Source organism: Hypomesus transpacificus, chromosome 9 (genome assembly GCF_021917145.1).
Source record: "Hypomesus transpacificus isolate Combined female chromosome 9, fHypTra1, whole genome shotgun sequence".
Taxonomy (NCBI): Eukaryota; Metazoa; Chordata; class Actinopteri; order Osmeriformes; family Osmeridae; genus Hypomesus; species Hypomesus transpacificus.
The window spans coordinates 7635752-7651484 of record NC_061068.1 but is presented as its reverse complement, the minus strand read 5'-3'; the positions used below and the strand labels follow the sequence as shown (position 1 = coordinate 7651484).

At 38.9% G+C, this 15733-nt stretch overlaps 3 protein-coding genes across 3 annotated transcripts; all 3 read left to right on the top strand.

Annotated features, from left to right (window-relative positions):
* The first annotated feature begins 1039 nt into the window (after nucleotides 1-1039).
* gnl3l (guanine nucleotide binding protein-like 3 (nucleolar)-like) lies at nucleotides 1040-4463 on the top strand. Its single transcript, XM_047026300.1, has 15 exons — nucleotides 1040-1105; nucleotides 1215-1258; nucleotides 1547-1651; nucleotides 1747-1863; nucleotides 1946-2029; nucleotides 2195-2330; nucleotides 2472-2575; nucleotides 2701-2845; nucleotides 2926-3013; nucleotides 3119-3296; nucleotides 3374-3516; nucleotides 3609-3745; nucleotides 3819-3985; nucleotides 4081-4255; nucleotides 4361-4463. Exons 1-15 carry the CDS (start codon nucleotides 1093-1095, stop codon nucleotides 4426-4428), a joined length of 1704 nt encoding a protein of 567 aa, XP_046882256.1. The 5' UTR covers nucleotides 1040-1092; the 3' UTR covers nucleotides 4429-4463.
* Nucleotides 4464-6151: 1688 nt separating this feature from the next.
* On the top strand, nucleotides 6152-8959 carry tfe3b (transcription factor binding to IGHM enhancer 3b). The gene is made up of 5 exons (XM_047026301.1): nucleotides 6152-7048; nucleotides 7327-7383; nucleotides 7510-7585; nucleotides 7760-7907; nucleotides 8081-8959. The coding sequence occupies exons 1-5, from the start codon at nucleotides 6985-6987 to the stop codon at nucleotides 8540-8542; spliced, it is 807 nt and encodes a 268-aa protein (XP_046882257.1). The 5' UTR covers nucleotides 6152-6984; the 3' UTR covers nucleotides 8543-8959.
* A 1276-nt stretch (nucleotides 8960-10235) lies between these two features.
* cxxc1b (CXXC finger protein 1b) lies at nucleotides 10236-15098 on the top strand. Its single transcript, XM_047025076.1, has 14 exons — nucleotides 10236-10387; nucleotides 10962-11071; nucleotides 11176-11276; nucleotides 11436-11572; nucleotides 11687-11842; nucleotides 11952-12098; nucleotides 12232-12339; nucleotides 12865-13043; nucleotides 13155-13362; nucleotides 13535-13645; nucleotides 13890-13939; nucleotides 14027-14123; nucleotides 14245-14397; nucleotides 14551-15098. The coding sequence occupies exons 1-14, from the start codon at nucleotides 10385-10387 to the stop codon at nucleotides 14695-14697; spliced, it is 1707 nt and encodes a 568-aa protein (XP_046881032.1). The 5' UTR covers nucleotides 10236-10384; the 3' UTR covers nucleotides 14698-15098.
* The last annotated feature ends 635 nt before the right edge of the window (nucleotides 15099-15733 follow it).

Here is a 15733-nt window from a genome sequence, read left to right as displayed (position 1 = left end):
TTCTTATGTGAATGCGCTTTAGTCCAAATTAAATAAATAAATAGGTAAATAAATAAATAAATATGGCTATGAAATAAACCCTGAAATAAAAAATAAGTCAATAAATATATAAATGTAGCATCATATAAATATATAGCTGAATCAATTTACTTAAATAAATAAATACATTAACTTATTTTAAAATGACGTTTTTGTCAAGACGACATTTATTTATGTCATGGGACTTTTATTTCCTAATTCCACATGTATTTATTTATTGAGACTTTTATTTCCCAATGCCACTTAAATTTCCGAACACCACATGTATTTCTGTGCTGCATTTATTTCCAATCCTACATGCAAGCGAGAGGGGCGTGGTTATCTTCCAAAGCAGCGGACCAAAGCAGCTGCACAAATAAATGAATGAATACATAAATAAATACATATTTAAATTATAAGTATTGATTGACAATTGTGCATTCATTAATAAATTAATTCATTTATTTTTGTCTAAATGCATGGATGTGGAGATTTATTTATTCCTTCATTCATTTCTGAATATGGCAGGTTTGGTCCTCCAAAAATGTGGGACACCTAAACTCCAGTGGGTTGTTTTCCTTCTGTGACAATAGTGGACTTTATGCAGCAGCGGCGTCGCCTGCAGCGGCTTGCAGCCCGGCTGACATGAAGCAGCCAATGTTATTCACTGCTTCAAGTCGACTGTCGGTGCCTCCGGCGCTGCATAAACTCCAATACACCTAAAGTCTAGTCCACAGTCAACGTTTATTCGAAGTTTAGCGTGGATGTAAATGTAACTGAAATAACACAATTTGATTGGTGTGGTGTCACAGAAAGGGGCAAGGGCAATTGTCAATCCGGAATATATTTGTCTCTGTGTTGTCATGATCAGCATGCTTCAATCAATCAAATTTAACGAAGGAGAAGGATGCTGTCTCAGTTTGTGGCCTTTTATCTCCTCTGCTTGGGTTTATTGTTAGTTTCCTTTCTGCAAGACCATCTTCACCAGCGGAGGGCAGTATTCGTTTGTGTCTCCAAGCACTAGCATAACCAGCCGAGAAGAAGACATTTATATACAGACCCACATGTGAAATCATGTCGAAGGCCAGTACGTGTTGCCCCATGTTTACTTTACTGTTTTTAATTCAAGCAACTGAAAAATATACATGATCAACAAATTAGTGATGTGTTTAACTATATAACTTTTCTCTTAACAGAACAAAAACGTGCAAAACGACTGGGTTGTCGGGAAAAATATAAGGTAAGATTCGCTGATTGGCTAGCCTACAGTTAGCTTACAGTTAGCTGACATTGTGCATGTGGAGGCCACTGCTGTCATCATAGTTTAATCGGCAAGTTCAAGTGTAACAACAAATGGCAGCTAATACGCCTGGGAGATAATGATTACTTAACATGTGTGTATCTTGCTTGTGGAAAGTCACTTTAGTAAAATGTAGTCATGCTTGATTGCCTGCTTACATCGGTACCTAGTTTTTCTGGCACCGAAGTGCGGCCTGGCGTAATTTATCTTTGTATTATTCTTCAATAGCTTAACGATGGGACGCAGAGTGACCTTTCAAGGAATACAAATCCATATATTTCAGTGCGAAATATGAAAGAGCATGGGAAACCAGAAGACATTCGAAGAAAAAGGGTAACTCGTGAAAACTGCTATTATAGCCTCTTCATGCATACGTTTCATTTGGAAACCTTATAACCTTAACACAACATTGTGTTTATTCACCTCAGCTTCAAGAACTCCAAGAAAGACAGAGGTTGTCAAGAGAACAAGAGCAAATGAAGAGGAGAAGTCTGGATAGCTTTCAGAGAGACATTCAGAAGCGACAAAGAGAGTTTGAGCAGAGAGTAATTACAACAGACTATAAAAACACATTTAAACTGTAGAGATCTTATTCATGTTCTAATGTGTGCTTTTATCTGGATGCAGGAAATGGAGATGCAGAGTTTAGAGAAACATGTAAACTTTGAAAATGAGAACTCAAGAAAGGCATATTACAGGGAATTTAAAAAGGCAAGTTGGTTATATTTAGTTTTAGCTTCAACAAGTTCGAATTTTTCTTCAGTTTCCCTTTACCCGTTGCCATGTATAGTATTAGAATAAATTGGTATCAAGTATTATACAGTATAAGATTCAAAGTAGGCATACCTCATAAGCTGTCTGCTGTGTTCTTTGAAGGTGGTTGAAGCTTCTGATGTGATCTTGGAGGTCCTGGATGCCCGAGACCCTCTAGGCTGCAGGTGTCCCCAGGTGGAACAGGCTGTTATTCAGAGTGGTACTGAAAAGAAAATAGTATTAGTACTTAATAAAATTGGTAAGTCTGAGAGGGAAAAGTATAAAGATTTAAAAAGAGCTGGTTGGAGTGTGTGAAAAAAGTTTAATGGGAAGTTATGCAATTTAAATTAATCTATTCAGTCAACATGCAGACGTATTCTTTTGTTTCATTGTCCTTCAGATCTGGTTTCTAAGGATATAGTGGAGAAATGGATCAAGTATCTTCGCAATGAATTTCCTACTGTTGCATTCAAAGCTTCAACTCAGCAGCAGAACAAAAACTTGGTCAGAGGATAATTTAATTGTTGTGTAATAAATGTTCTGTCAATTGAGTGTAATCATTTTAAGCATGTTCAGATAACATACTTGAATGTGTGAACTGAATCTATTTTTGTGCCTGTTTTGTGCAGAAAAGGAGTAATGTGCCAGTGACTCAGGCCTCCTCTGAGCTCCTCAGTAGCAGTGCTTGTGTGGGAGCTGACTGCCTCATGAAACTGCTTGGGAACTACTGTCGCAACCAAGACATAAAGACAGCCATCACTGTCGGAATAGTTGGTTGGTACTCTTAAACCATAAATAAATGTTAAGTTACACCATGTCTGACATAAAGGCTAAACCACACTGTCTTTTTTCAGGCTTTCCAAATGTTGGAAAGAGCAGTTTGATAAACAGCTTGAAACGGGCACGTGCATGTAATGTTGGGGCCACACCTGGTGTGACTAAGTGAGTAGAAGTCTTATGTTTATTGTAAAACTTTTATGTTTATTGTAAGTATGTCTAGTGCTATCGGACCTATTCTTGCTAAATTGATTATTTAATGGTTTTCAGGTGCCTTCAGGAAATACACTTGGACAAACACATCAAACTTTTAGATTGCCCAGGTATTGTAATGGCAACCTCAACAACTGATGCTGCCATGATCCTTCGGAACTGTGTGAAGATTGAACAACTTGTAGATCCTCTACCCCCTGTGGAAGCCATTCTTAGACGGTGTAACAAGGCACAGGTACAGTGATGTCAATGGCCTTGTATGATTTACTTGGTATCATTGTGTAATCTAGCAAGTCCCTCTGTCTTGTACAGATCATGGAACACTATGGAGTTCCAGATTTCCACTCAGCTCTAGATTTTTTGGCTTTGCTGGCTCAGCGACAAGGCAAGCTAAGGAAAGGAGGACTGCCTGATAGTGACAAAGCTGCTAAAAGTGTCTTATTGGATTGGACAGGGTAGGTGACATCCTGCATTCAGTATTGTGTGAACCACCCCTACCTCCAAGCTAAATCCCATGGTCCAACTATGCACACATTTTGTCATGTAGGGGTAGAATCAGCTACTTTACACATCCTCCGGAGACCCACACTCTTCCTACTCATATCAGTGCTGAGATTGTGTCTGAGATGGGTAAAGCCTTTGACTGGGATGAACTGGATAAGGGAAACCAGGAGGTTTTAGCAGGTAGGACTCATGAGATGTTGTTTTTTTGGGGGGAACTGCAAGCATTTGTATGAACAGGATGTTTACTTTGCAGAGTCTTCTTGTCCTGATGTACAAATGGGATTCTGCATGGCAACCTCTGGGATGACACAGTGTGATCTGGAGACGCCACCTTGTGACTTAGAAATGGAACTTGCTTCTCTAAAGGAGATTGAGTCCAAAAATGAAACTGAATCCATGGGTGATGATCAGGATCTGAAGGTAAGGATCGGGACTGCAGGTACCTGAAACTTGAATGAGAATCTCATGGCTCTTACCATATTAAATTGACTCTAAATTTGTACTCTGGTCTACAGTTTGGACCTATGACTGTGCAGATACAAACTCAAAAGTCAAAGACTGGTGGGTCTGCAGATGCAGTTTCCTCCAGAGATCTGGATTTAAAGGATATCTTGAATGTTGACCCACTGCAGCAAGGTCAGGCACTCAAGGCTGCCAGCAAGAAGAGGAAAAAGCAACAAAAAAGATCTGGTAGGTATTTTAGGTTTTGTAAGTGAAATACAATTTACTATTTTGTAGTGTCTGTTTTTAAGGTGATAACTTGAGTTTGATTTAAGATGCTCCCTTTCTTTTCAGATAAAATTGCAACCAAACTCTCAGACACCCTGACATCTGCAATGAACTTTACATTTGCAGATGGATGAGATTAAAGAAAATAAACTTGTTCTTCTATATTTGATTTGAGTGTTTAGCAGTGGGTTTGTCATTGTTAAGCCTGTATTTCTGTATAGAGAATTATATAAACAGGTAATGATATTACTGGTCAATTTGCACCTGGAAACCTGTGTTTGGTTTCCTCTTTCCGGCTGGTTCTATAACACATGACCACTACCCACACTGACCGACAGCTTCTGCTGATTCAAGTGAGATACAAAAACACAAATTATTTCTCCCAATTATCTACTTGAATTGAGAAGTGCCAGGGACGGTGTTAATATGTATAAACATTTTTAAATGAATAAATATGGGACTACTACAGTGAACAATTATGCAGATGAGAAACATAATAGTTTTGCTTTTGACAGAGACAACTGTGGCAATCCCTAATAATTTAGAGACTTGCCTTGATAAATTGTGAGAGCTGAGCAGTGTCTAACATTTTAGCTGTTACAGCTCTTCCAGGTGAGATCAGATGATGGCTAGCCTCGTATGTATAGCCAAACCTGCCATGTCATTGGGCAGGCTACTTTGACAACAGCAGACACAAGAGCTCAGGAGAGAGGCGTGAGGCTCAGTGGAAAGCCTCTGTGTCTGCTTTAGGGCATCAGACTACTCTTGTAGTCACTGTTGGGTGCACCACAATACCTGCAACAAGGTGGCAATTCAGACCCTGGGGATATCCTATGTTACAGTCATCTCCTGCCCCAAAACTGTCCCTTATAGCCACCAATGCTCCCGACAGCCTGATGGCTTTACCCAGCACATGACTTTACTCTTGAGGTGGCTGCAGTATGGTCTGTGAATATTGTAGTAGCTTACACTGATTTATGTACTTTCCCCAGGAGGTGAATGCATGCTAACAGCATAATAAAATAGCATTTGAGATTTGACACTTTAAATATATAAACTGGTTAAGGTAGCATACTGTTACTCCATAAGAAAAAGCTCTCAAGTAACTAAATTGTACCCATTGTATAGTTTGTCTCCTAGATGTAATTTTGAAGGGGGTGTGGAGTGTTGGTTGTTGACTGGATAAACAGTTGGGCTCTGTGAGACTGGGGTTGCTGTGTAGGAGTGAGTTTAGGATGGTGAGTGCTACCATGTTTAATTAGTTATCTTTGCACCTCACTGTTCACTAGCATCATATTGCTTGCATTTTCATGGTATAGCTATCTAAAATAGTCTTTAAAGATTAAAGCAAATGTAGTGTGTTAATTTTGCTTGTCATCCACTGCTTTTTATTAGACATGTAGGGCTACCTTTCCTTGAATGTCTAACCCACTGGTCATCTATTTCTTCATTACTTTTTGTTTGTCTTGTGCTTTGAGGTCTCACTGGAGCCACATGCCTCTTCTTGTTATCTTGTCCATATTGACCTGGTGTCACAGTACTCTGTTAAATACTACACAAGCATCTTAATGATAATAACACCTCACACTTATGCTTTGAGAATCATCTTCCACAATGAGTAAAGTAATTACTGGATTTGTATCACTGTTTCAGTGTTTGTCTGGGTAAAGAACGGATTATAAACCCATCTCAACTTGATTCATCAGTCTGTTTGACATATCTTTCCAGTTTCATGATGTTATCAATGACATTGGCCGGGTTTCCCAGATTCGTTAAGAAGCTCTTAACGCTAAGAGCGTCTTAAGAACGTTCTAAGAGCGCTTTAGAACGCTCTTAGAACGTTCTTAAGAAGATCTTAGCGTTAAGAGCTTCTTAACGAATCTGGGAAACCCAGTCATTATCAGTCTTATCAATTTTTGATGATGACATTAATCAACTCGTGTTAATCTTTCTAGCACTGGCGTGTGAGGCAAATTATATATTGGAATAAGAGTAGAAACTGCGCTGAAATGTTTTTCTTATTCATATGCAAAAATAGAACCAATTTATCAGACAATTTGCGCACTATCAATAAATATGTACACTAAATTGTGAATCAATACTACAGAGTTCTTTGAATGACAACCTCACTGTAAACTGTTGGTTGGACTCCTCAAACTGAAATTCCCTGGTGGTGGAGTAAATATATACTTGTGAAACATTGCACCCATTGGGCCAGTGTTCTCTGGGTGGGGTGGGACACCAGTGGACTACATGGAGTGGAATCATGCAGGGCAAGAAGGTATGTTAAATATTTCAGTGTAGTTAAGTGTTATAGTAGTCAAAGTTCGAAGGTTTTAAGGAAGTTTGCCAATTGTCAGAAAATGAGGATTTTGCTTGTGCAGGAGCATGAAAATAAAATAAATAAATGAGGTAACTATTAATATGAGTACAGAGGCTATCAGATGTAAATTTCCAATACAATGTGTGTCATTATATTAGCATGAGCCTGTTTCCTAGGGATTTTTATATGAACGTCACAAGGAAGTTGTAACTGAATTTGTGGTATACTTCAGTTTATGTTCCACAGTTTATCATAATATGCCATTACAGATGTCCGACTACGTTACAGTTGTAATTTTATGTTATTTAAATAATTGTGTTGCTTTCAGCTCTCTGGCAACCTCCTTGATGTGGACCATACTCCTGGAATGGCATTACCTACCATGACTGTCAGCAATTCCTGTCCTGCTAACATTAAAAGGGAAATACATGGTAGGTCTTATCAAAATTCCTCAAGTTGATCTCTAGAAGTGCATTTCCCAGTTTCTGGTCTTGTGAATCAGCAATGTAGTAGCTTTGGTAGTTTTTAGTGTAAAATGTTTTTATCAAGTAGCCTACCATAAATAATGGTTTATTTAATGGTCTATATTTTTTTCTTCTGTTTTGGAGTCATACACAATGCATTATAGTCACATGTCACTCAGATCAGGACACTGCCATCTTTGTGCCACTTTAAACATACTTACTCTCAGATTAAATTTTGTCTTTAGATGCTGATGCAAAAGCTCTAATGAAGGACAGGCAGAAGAAAGACAATCATAACCTCAGTGAGTCAGTGTTTGATTTGATACGTTGATTTGATGAGACCTGTAGCCTATACTCTTTTGATAATACAATGCCAACTATTTAGCAACCATATTTCCTTCTTCATGGTTGCTACTGATTGTAAACAGTTGAGAGAAGGCGAAGGTTTAACATCAACGACCGCATAAAGGAGCTGGGGGATCTAATACCCAGGTCAAATGACCCGTGAGTATCTGACTACTTCTAAAATGTGTTTAAGGATACAGTTACTGAATTGTACGTATGATTGGATCAATTAAATTGGTTTATGATAGGTGTACATTTTATTAAAAATATTTAACTAAATTGTACTACTTTTCTAAAGATGTATCCTTCCCTTTTCTATTTTCATCCTCAAAGTGAGATGCGTTGGAATAAGGGAACCATCCTGAAGGCGTCTGTGGATTACATTAGGAAGATGCAGAAAGAGCAACAGAGGGCAAAGGATATAGAGAGGTGTCAGAAGAAAATGGAGCATGCTAACCACAGTCTAATGCTACGTATACAGGTCATTGTTTTAGTTCATGGTTAGCATACCAATGAAACAGTGGAGCTGCAAAACAATTGTATCCATGACAGGTTCCTGAAGTGTTAAAATATGACATAATTGTACATACCCTACATACAAAGTAAATATGAAATAGTTGAGTATGAATAACACTTACCAATGTTTGTCTGCAGGAACTTGAAATGCAAGCTCGGCTCCATGGTCTCTCAACCGTAGAGTCTTCTGGCCTGACCTCAAAATCCTCTTTTCAGCAGCAGCATCCACAGCAGCTACATCCTCATAGACGCCAGCCTCTGGTGCCCGGTCCTGGAGAGGCCTGCTCTCAAACCCTCCTCAGCCTTGGAGTAGCAGTCATGGGACAAACTGTTTCCTTTCTCTCTCCACCATCTTCTGACTCACCTGTGGATTTGACTGTCAGCAATTCACTTGACTTGGGGAGTCTGAGCTTTTCTGAATTGGATGACCCCTCCTCTTCAGTACTGTTCCCTGATGTGGGCCTAGGGGACATACTCATGGAAGACAGTTGTGCCCTGAACTCGGAGATGCTGGCAGATAACCTGCTATCACCTTTGTCACATTGTGTCTCCAAAACAAGTAATTGCAGGAACAGCTTAAATATGGATGAAGACTTGTGACAGGGTTTTGCTTGAGTTATTACAAAAAAAACAAGAGAAGAAGGTGCATCTGCTAGACTTCCCAATGAAATCACCATCCAGCCATAACAATTGAAGCCATGTCCTGGAAATGTATATCCAGGTGTGTCCTTCCAACAGCTTAGACCTTGAATTAGTGATTGGCTAACTGTTCTACTCACTCATTTAAATAAATATGTACTTAATTTTTCTTTAATATATCTTAAATATATAGGCCTATTATATTATGCCTTATTGACATACAGAATACATTTGCAGCATTAGCCTACTTTACCTTCTCAGCTGTGATGTCAACAGGAAATTCACAAAAGAAGTTTAATTTAACTTTCAACTTGGTAGTGATATGCATGACTAATTTCATTGTTTTGTCTAGATGCAAAATACCAAAGGTATATTTATAATGGCACATTTTGATTAAAAAAAATCTCTTGACATTCAACTGGAACTTAAATCGTTTTTATTGAGGATTTTTACCAACTGCGCATGTTTAATATCCTCACCTGACCCCAAACCCTTCAAATGGTCATTATTCAAATAATCAAAAAAGTGCTATTTTGAGTGGCTTAATCTGACGAAAAAAGCATAATGATAATTTTTTCTGATGTGACTGAACTATTTATTTTTCTGTATGTGATTGAAGGTTGACTCCCTGGTGTTTTATCCCAAGATTTTAATACGTCTGTAAAAAATTTTTTTAATGTGCAATACACGTTTCATGTGTTTACATGACAAATGTAACCCTTGCTGACTTCGATGAAACGATCGTGAAACCTGAGTCATTAACTCAAAACATTGTGTTGGCGTTATTCTTGGTTTAACTTTCCATGAAAGTCTCCTGAGATTAGCCTATACGAATATCTTTTTCAAGAAAGTCCTGGCCAAAATAAGCACCATCAAGTTCACAATTACAAACAGATAATATAAAACTAATAGTAAAACCTAAATCAAAAACAACCATAGTTAAAAACATTGACAAGAATCAATAGGTTGTAGGGTAGCCTACCAAACTGCAGGCAGATTACGAAATTGTTTTCATTCAAAATTCTGTGTAGAAATTGCAGGATAAGCTACTAATTTTTCAGTCATAGGCCTACTCAGGTTTATCAATCAATAATTATTGTAGCATATTGAGCTTATTCTTTTAGTGAGTCTTTTTTCCTTTTCGTCAAGAATGAAGGTAACCTAGGCCTACCTAATCATTGTCATCAATTGGTGATACCAGCTCTGAGCGGATGGCTCCTTATTTTAGTAGATGTATGGTTTATTAATTCACAGTTCACATAGTTCACAGTTAAATGTGTTCATCATGCACGGTCTCATTTTGTCTGTCAGCCTGATATTACCCTTGCTCGCCCATTACTTATGAGTATTAGATCATTAGTCATTAGTAGTCAGTTTATACAATGTCAACTAATAATCTAATAATATCTCATATTAGATATTTTCAGATTTAAATTAAAATTATATATGGACCTAAGCAATAGCTAAATATATAAACGAACTAAAAATATTACAATTAGCTACCATCCTTGTACTGTAAACAGGCCCTCTTTAGCGTATTTTTACACAAACGCAGAAATGGTAAAACGCATAGATGCCAAAAATAAAACCCATTGAAATACTGCTGTTTACCGTGGTAAAAAAAAGTGAAAGAAACTTCCGGACTTTGTACAGTAAGCATAGGCTACCACCACTAGGTGAACCCAAGCGACCAACTTGCAAACTAGAAGTGCTAGCTCTACCTTAAGCACATATACATTTTTGGATTTTTCTTCTTCTACTAAATGTACCTTACCTGTGTGTTTGGATTCAAGAATTAAGCCGATGGTAACACAAATTTGTGCTTGATTTGCAGTTAAAGTAACTAAATTGCTAAATTGTTTATTGCTTGTTTTTTCCCCCATCGAATTATAACGTCGACAGCAAGCTAACATTGAGTGCTAGCTAGTGTAGAGTGTAACTAGACCCTAACAACATTATTAATAATAATGAAACACAAATAATAATGAAACACAAATAATTTGTGTTTGTTGTTAACCAGTCAATTAACAGTACCGTTTAACATTGTCCGCGTAAATAAAGTTAGTTCACTAAATGGTGTCTTAGGGAAGTCAGAGCTAGCTTACTAGTAGCTAGGACTGCTAGAGCTAGTGCTAGTTAGCACAACAGGTAACTAGCTAGTGCTAGCTAGACTGCAGAATGGTGTAGAATGATAAAAGTGATCTTGATCAGACATCGCCTTTTATACTCAATTTCGATTGTATTGTAAACCTAGTTAAATACCATAAGCCCATAGTAACTTTACAATAGGGTGTAATTGTACATGTTTGGTTCGAAACTAGTTACACTTGTTGACAGTATCTGATAACCACGTCACTGTTTAATCTGTTTAATACAACAGGATAGTGAAGTGTCCGATTTTGATCCTTATCCGGGGTTCAGCAAAATGGAAGGGGAAAATGCGCCTTTGTACTGCGTCTGCCGAAAACCAGATATCAACTGCTTCATGATGTGAGTAGTGTTACAAAATAAACATTTCGACTTACACTGTCCATAAACAGAGCAATATGTATAAGAAATAACATGGAGCTCACATTTCCTTTGTGCATTACTAGTGGTTGTGACAACTGCAATGAATGGTTTCATGGCAACTGCATCAACATCACTGAAAAGATGGCTAAAGCAATCAGGGAGTGGTACTGTATGCCATGCCGAGGTGAGTCCATGCATGGCCTGATAGTCCTCCATCACAACTAATTCCTTAGCAGAGACTGCACATCCTTTTGGTTGTGCAGAAAATAGAATTTGTTTCAGGTAAAATACATTTGTGTCATTGCTTGAATGGTCTTGCTGGTCCTTTACTGTGCATTTTTAGATAAAAACCCCTCATTGGAGATAAAATACCGTCCAAAGAAGAGTCGTGAGAAAGAACCTGATATGGAGAGAATAGAGAAACCAGATAAACGATGCAGTACCCCAGATTACAGGAGTGAAAGACGACGGGGATCAAAAGTGAGTAGCTTTTTTTTGACTGTTCAACCTGGTAATTTTCCACTGTAATGGTAATACCAGTCTTTTTTGATAACACTGATAGTTGAAAAATCGAAACTTTTGTCTGTGTCCTAGGTGAAGCGTTCTGCTCGTATGTGTGGAGAGTGTGAACCTTGCAGGAGAACTGAGGATTGTGCCCAGTGTGACTTTTGCAAAGACATGAAAAAGTTTGGGGGACCCAATAAAATAAGGCAGAAGTGTCGATTTAGACAGTGTGTCGTTCGAGCAAGGGTGAGTTTTCTGACCCAGTGCCTTTCTGTAGGTTTCTGTTTCAGTTCAAAATATCCTGTTCTTTCAGTGTCCCTTGTAAAACGACTGACTGTTCCTTTATTTTGTCTAGAAAATGTTGCGTGTCAAGGATGAGGAATTTTCTCTGCGTGAAAGGCGAGATAATTCGTATCACAGACGAAGGAGATATTCAGAGGACTATGATAGTGAGATAGAACTCTACCAGCAGTACAAAGCAGCAGGATATGAAGACAACATGGTATTAGATGCAACATAATTCTCATGAAACGCATGTTGTTTATACTCTTCCATTCTGCATACATATATTTCTCTTGCTTATGTGGATGGTAAAACTTACTTAAGCTATTTGAATGACCCCCTTACAACCCTAGCTATGGCCCAGTGATGAAGATGATGGACCTCCCATTAGTCCTGTAATGAGAAAGAAAGCTGTAAAAGTTAAGCATGTGAAGAGAAGAGAAAAGAAGTTTGACAAAAAGGTAAATAATATGAAACTTTTTTTCTTGATTTTAAACCTTTAGACCTAAACCTCAGTGTATCTGCGGCTGGTCAAGATATGAAAGATTTCACATGTAAAACATCCCCGCAGTATGTATACTGTAAAACACATTCTTTGAAAACGCATATTGTATATCAGTTGAAAGCTAAGAATGTTTAGCTTGCTACCCAACTGGAATATGCAATTATGCAACTATCAAGAATCGAAAGCCTTTTGTCACCATTATAAAACATACAGTATACAGTATGTATACAGTATGTATACTGTAAAATAGGATCCATTTGTGTTGTCAGCCTATTTGCAACAAAAACACATTTCTCAACTATTCCTGAGTGTGAAATACCAGGGAAATTACGATGAACTGACACCTCCTATCAAATGATATACTAACCCGTCTTCAACTCCAAAATATAACATTAGCACTTTTGTCAGTCTTTGTGTTTTGTTTGACATTGTACACCTTTTCCTGCATGGCATATGGAATTCCCTTTTCCATGAATACTAGAAAGAGTCCCGGCGCCACAAGCAGAAGCAGAAGCACAAGGACAAAGTGAGACACACCGACAGGGTTGATGCACGGGAGGTTGCTGGGTTGCGCCAGTGCCTCGGGCCTACCTGTGTTGAGTCAGCACGAGCTAACTCCAAATACTGCTCAGAGGATTGCGGCATGAAACTGGCAGCAAAGTAAGATGTCTAATAGTGAATGAGTGACTTGAGATGCAAGTAGAGAATCCACAGCCCCATTTAACCGATGCCACTCCTAAAATATGATGAATGATCTTGCTGTCTCCTCAGTCGGATCTATGAGATTCTCCCCCAGCGTATCCAGCAGTGGCAGCAGAGTCCTTGCATCGCTGAGGAGCAAGGCAAGAAGCAACTGGAGCGCATCCGGAGGGATCAGCAGAACGCCCGGCTCCGCCTTACTGACATGGAGAGACGTTTCCATGAGCTGGAAGGCATCGTTGCAAAAGCCAAGCAGCAGGTGGTCCAGCAGGATGAGGAGGTGGGTCATTTTACACACACACACACACACACACACACACACACACACACACACACACACACACACACACACACACACACACACACACACTAACACACACATTAATACACACACGTTAACCCTAAATTGGGGTGTTACATTTTAATCTTAAACTGTTGTAATTGTGTTGTAGGTGAATGAAGGTGATAATGAAGACACAGACCTGCAGATTTTCTGTGTGTCTTGCAGTCATCCCATTAATCCAAAAGTAGCACTTAGACACATGGAGAGATGTTATGCCAAGGTGAGGAACGAACGACTAATTTTCTCACAATGTCAAACCAGGATTTTATTGAATATGTATGTATTTCTTCCCTTTGGTTTATGAAAATAATATCCTACCTACAGTATATAATGGTATTTTCTAAATGTTTAACATAACCCTAACCTTTGTAGTAAAAATAGTTTGCAAATAGCATGTACCTCTTTAACATCCTTATTTAAAGCAAATGTGCAGTCTACAAGTCTTTTACTGTTTTATCTGACAGTATGAGAGCCAGACATCTTTTGGTTCCATGTACCCCACAAGGATCGAAGGGTAAGATGGGAAGATAAATTCAAATTCTCTGTAATTTACATATTAACTAGATTATAGTATAACAACAATGACTGTTTCTGTTTTCAGAGCAACAAGACTCTTCTGTGATGTGTACAACCCCCAGAGTAAGACTTACTGTAAGAGGCTTCAGGTCTTGTGCCCAGAGCATTCCAGAGATCCCAAGGTCAGCAAGAATCAGCACTGGAAGCACATTTTTATTTGCCTTTTTGTTTAGATTGTATAGAGTAATGCGTTTGATCTCTATTTTTATTTCTCATGCGGTCATCTGTTTTGTTGGTGAGTAGGTTTCTGTGGATGAAGTGTGTGGTTGCCCTCTAGTCCGGAATGTTTTCGAACCGACTGGAGAGTACTGCAGAGTTTCCAAACGCAAGTGCAACAAACATTACAACTGGGAGAAGCTCAGGAGGGCGGAGGTGGACCTGGAACGAGTCCGAGTGGTTAGTGGAACAAGTCACAGTGCCAGTTTATTTTTATTCTTATGATGAAATCAAGAATAATAATCAATACAAGTCAATGTAATAATTATTACCGTACTTATTCCATAATTAAAATTCCATGCTCTTTGTTTTTGGAATGTTCTTGTTTGACAGTGGTACAAGCTGGATGAGCTCTTTGAGCAGGAACGCAACGTCAGGACAGCCATGACAAACAGGGCAGGCCTGCTTGCTCTTATGTTGCACCAAACCATTCAGCACGACCCACTAACTACTGATCTCCGAAGCAACAAGGACAGATAGTCAGCAAGAGTCTGGAGATTCAAACATGTGAAGACAATTATTGAGATGACTATTAACCCTTGTGTAACCTTCGGGTCATTGTGACCCTGCCGTCATCGTGACCCACCGTCGTGTTGTGACAACTTGACCTCATACGACAATAAAGGGAAGCATGTTTCTTTGAACCGTGGCGCAGTCTCACTTCATTGTCGCATGAGGTCAAGTTGTCACAACACGACGGTGGGTCACGATGACCCCGAAGGCAGCACAAGGGTTAATAGAGATCATCTCTTTTCCATCCTTTTATAGAGAACTGCCTATTCTTTTATCAACAAAATGTGCTGACATTTGTGAATCTATATTTTTCCTCTACTCTGAATAATAAATGTACATTATCTTAAAATAAAAAAGCTTTCACGGGTGTTCGTGTGTCTATGTTGCTTCACTCCGTGTTCCTGCGCCTCGTCCATTACTGTTTACAACGTAAACAGGACTACTTGGTTGGCGTGTGCCTTCTCAGCGTGAGAAATACAAGATGTGGCGTGAGAGCATGTGAACTGGATGAAATGCGAGTCTCACGGCCAATGCATGAGAGTTGTGTTACGGTGTGTCAAACTGGGTAGTGAAGAATGATACAAGGTTAAATACCGGACCAAGTTATTTGTAGTTTAGTATAAGTAATGATGCAATCACAAGAATACACAATGAAAACAACACACCAGGATGTTCTTAGTCTAGTACAGTGAATCAGTCGATGATGCCAATGCAGCTTCATAGAAACAGTCACAGAATAGATCAAACGAAGGCCTTCATTGAGAAAGTAGTCTTGACAGAAATCAGAGAGTTCTGCCCAGTCCAAATTCTGTCTTGTACCCCCAAGAGAGGGAAGTGTTTGTCAGTTGATTGGTCCGAAAACCATAAGGCGGGAGTGTAGTGTCCAATTAGATATCCAGGGCGTGAATATGATGTTCCGTGAAGCAGGGGGCTGGGGGGGAGGGACAGGGACAGACAAGAACAACGGGTCTGGTGATGGGCAAAGAGGGGGGGTTTTCAGGAT

Excerpts from the sequence above, each read along its gene's own strand:
- tfe3b (XM_047026301.1), top strand. The coding sequence starts at position 6,985 with ATGGCATTACCTACCATGACTGTCAGCAATTCCTGTCCTGCTAACATT. Across the intron at positions 7,049-7,326 it reads CATTAAAAGGGAAATACATG|ATGCTGATGCAAAAGCTCTA; the intron begins GTAGGTCTTATC and ends TTTTGTCTTTAG. Across the intron at positions 7,586-7,759 it reads ATACCCAGGTCAAATGACCC|TGAGATGCGTTGGAATAAGG; the intron begins GTGAGTATCTGA and ends TCATCCTCAAAG.
- gnl3l (XM_047026300.1), top strand. Across the intron at positions 3,517-3,608 it reads GTCTTATTGGATTGGACAGG|GGGTAGAATCAGCTACTTTA; the intron begins GTAGGTGACATC and ends TTTGTCATGTAG. Across the intron at positions 4,256-4,360 it reads AAAGCAACAAAAAAGATCTG|ATAAAATTGCAACCAAACTC; the intron begins GTAGGTATTTTA and ends CTTTCTTTTCAG.
- cxxc1b (XM_047025076.1), top strand. Across the intron at positions 13,363-13,534 it reads TGGTCCAGCAGGATGAGGAG|GTGAATGAAGGTGATAATGA; the intron begins GTGGGTCATTTT and ends ATTGTGTTGTAG. Across the intron at positions 14,124-14,244 it reads AGCATTCCAGAGATCCCAAG|GTTTCTGTGGATGAAGTGTG; the intron begins GTCAGCAAGAAT and ends GTTGGTGAGTAG.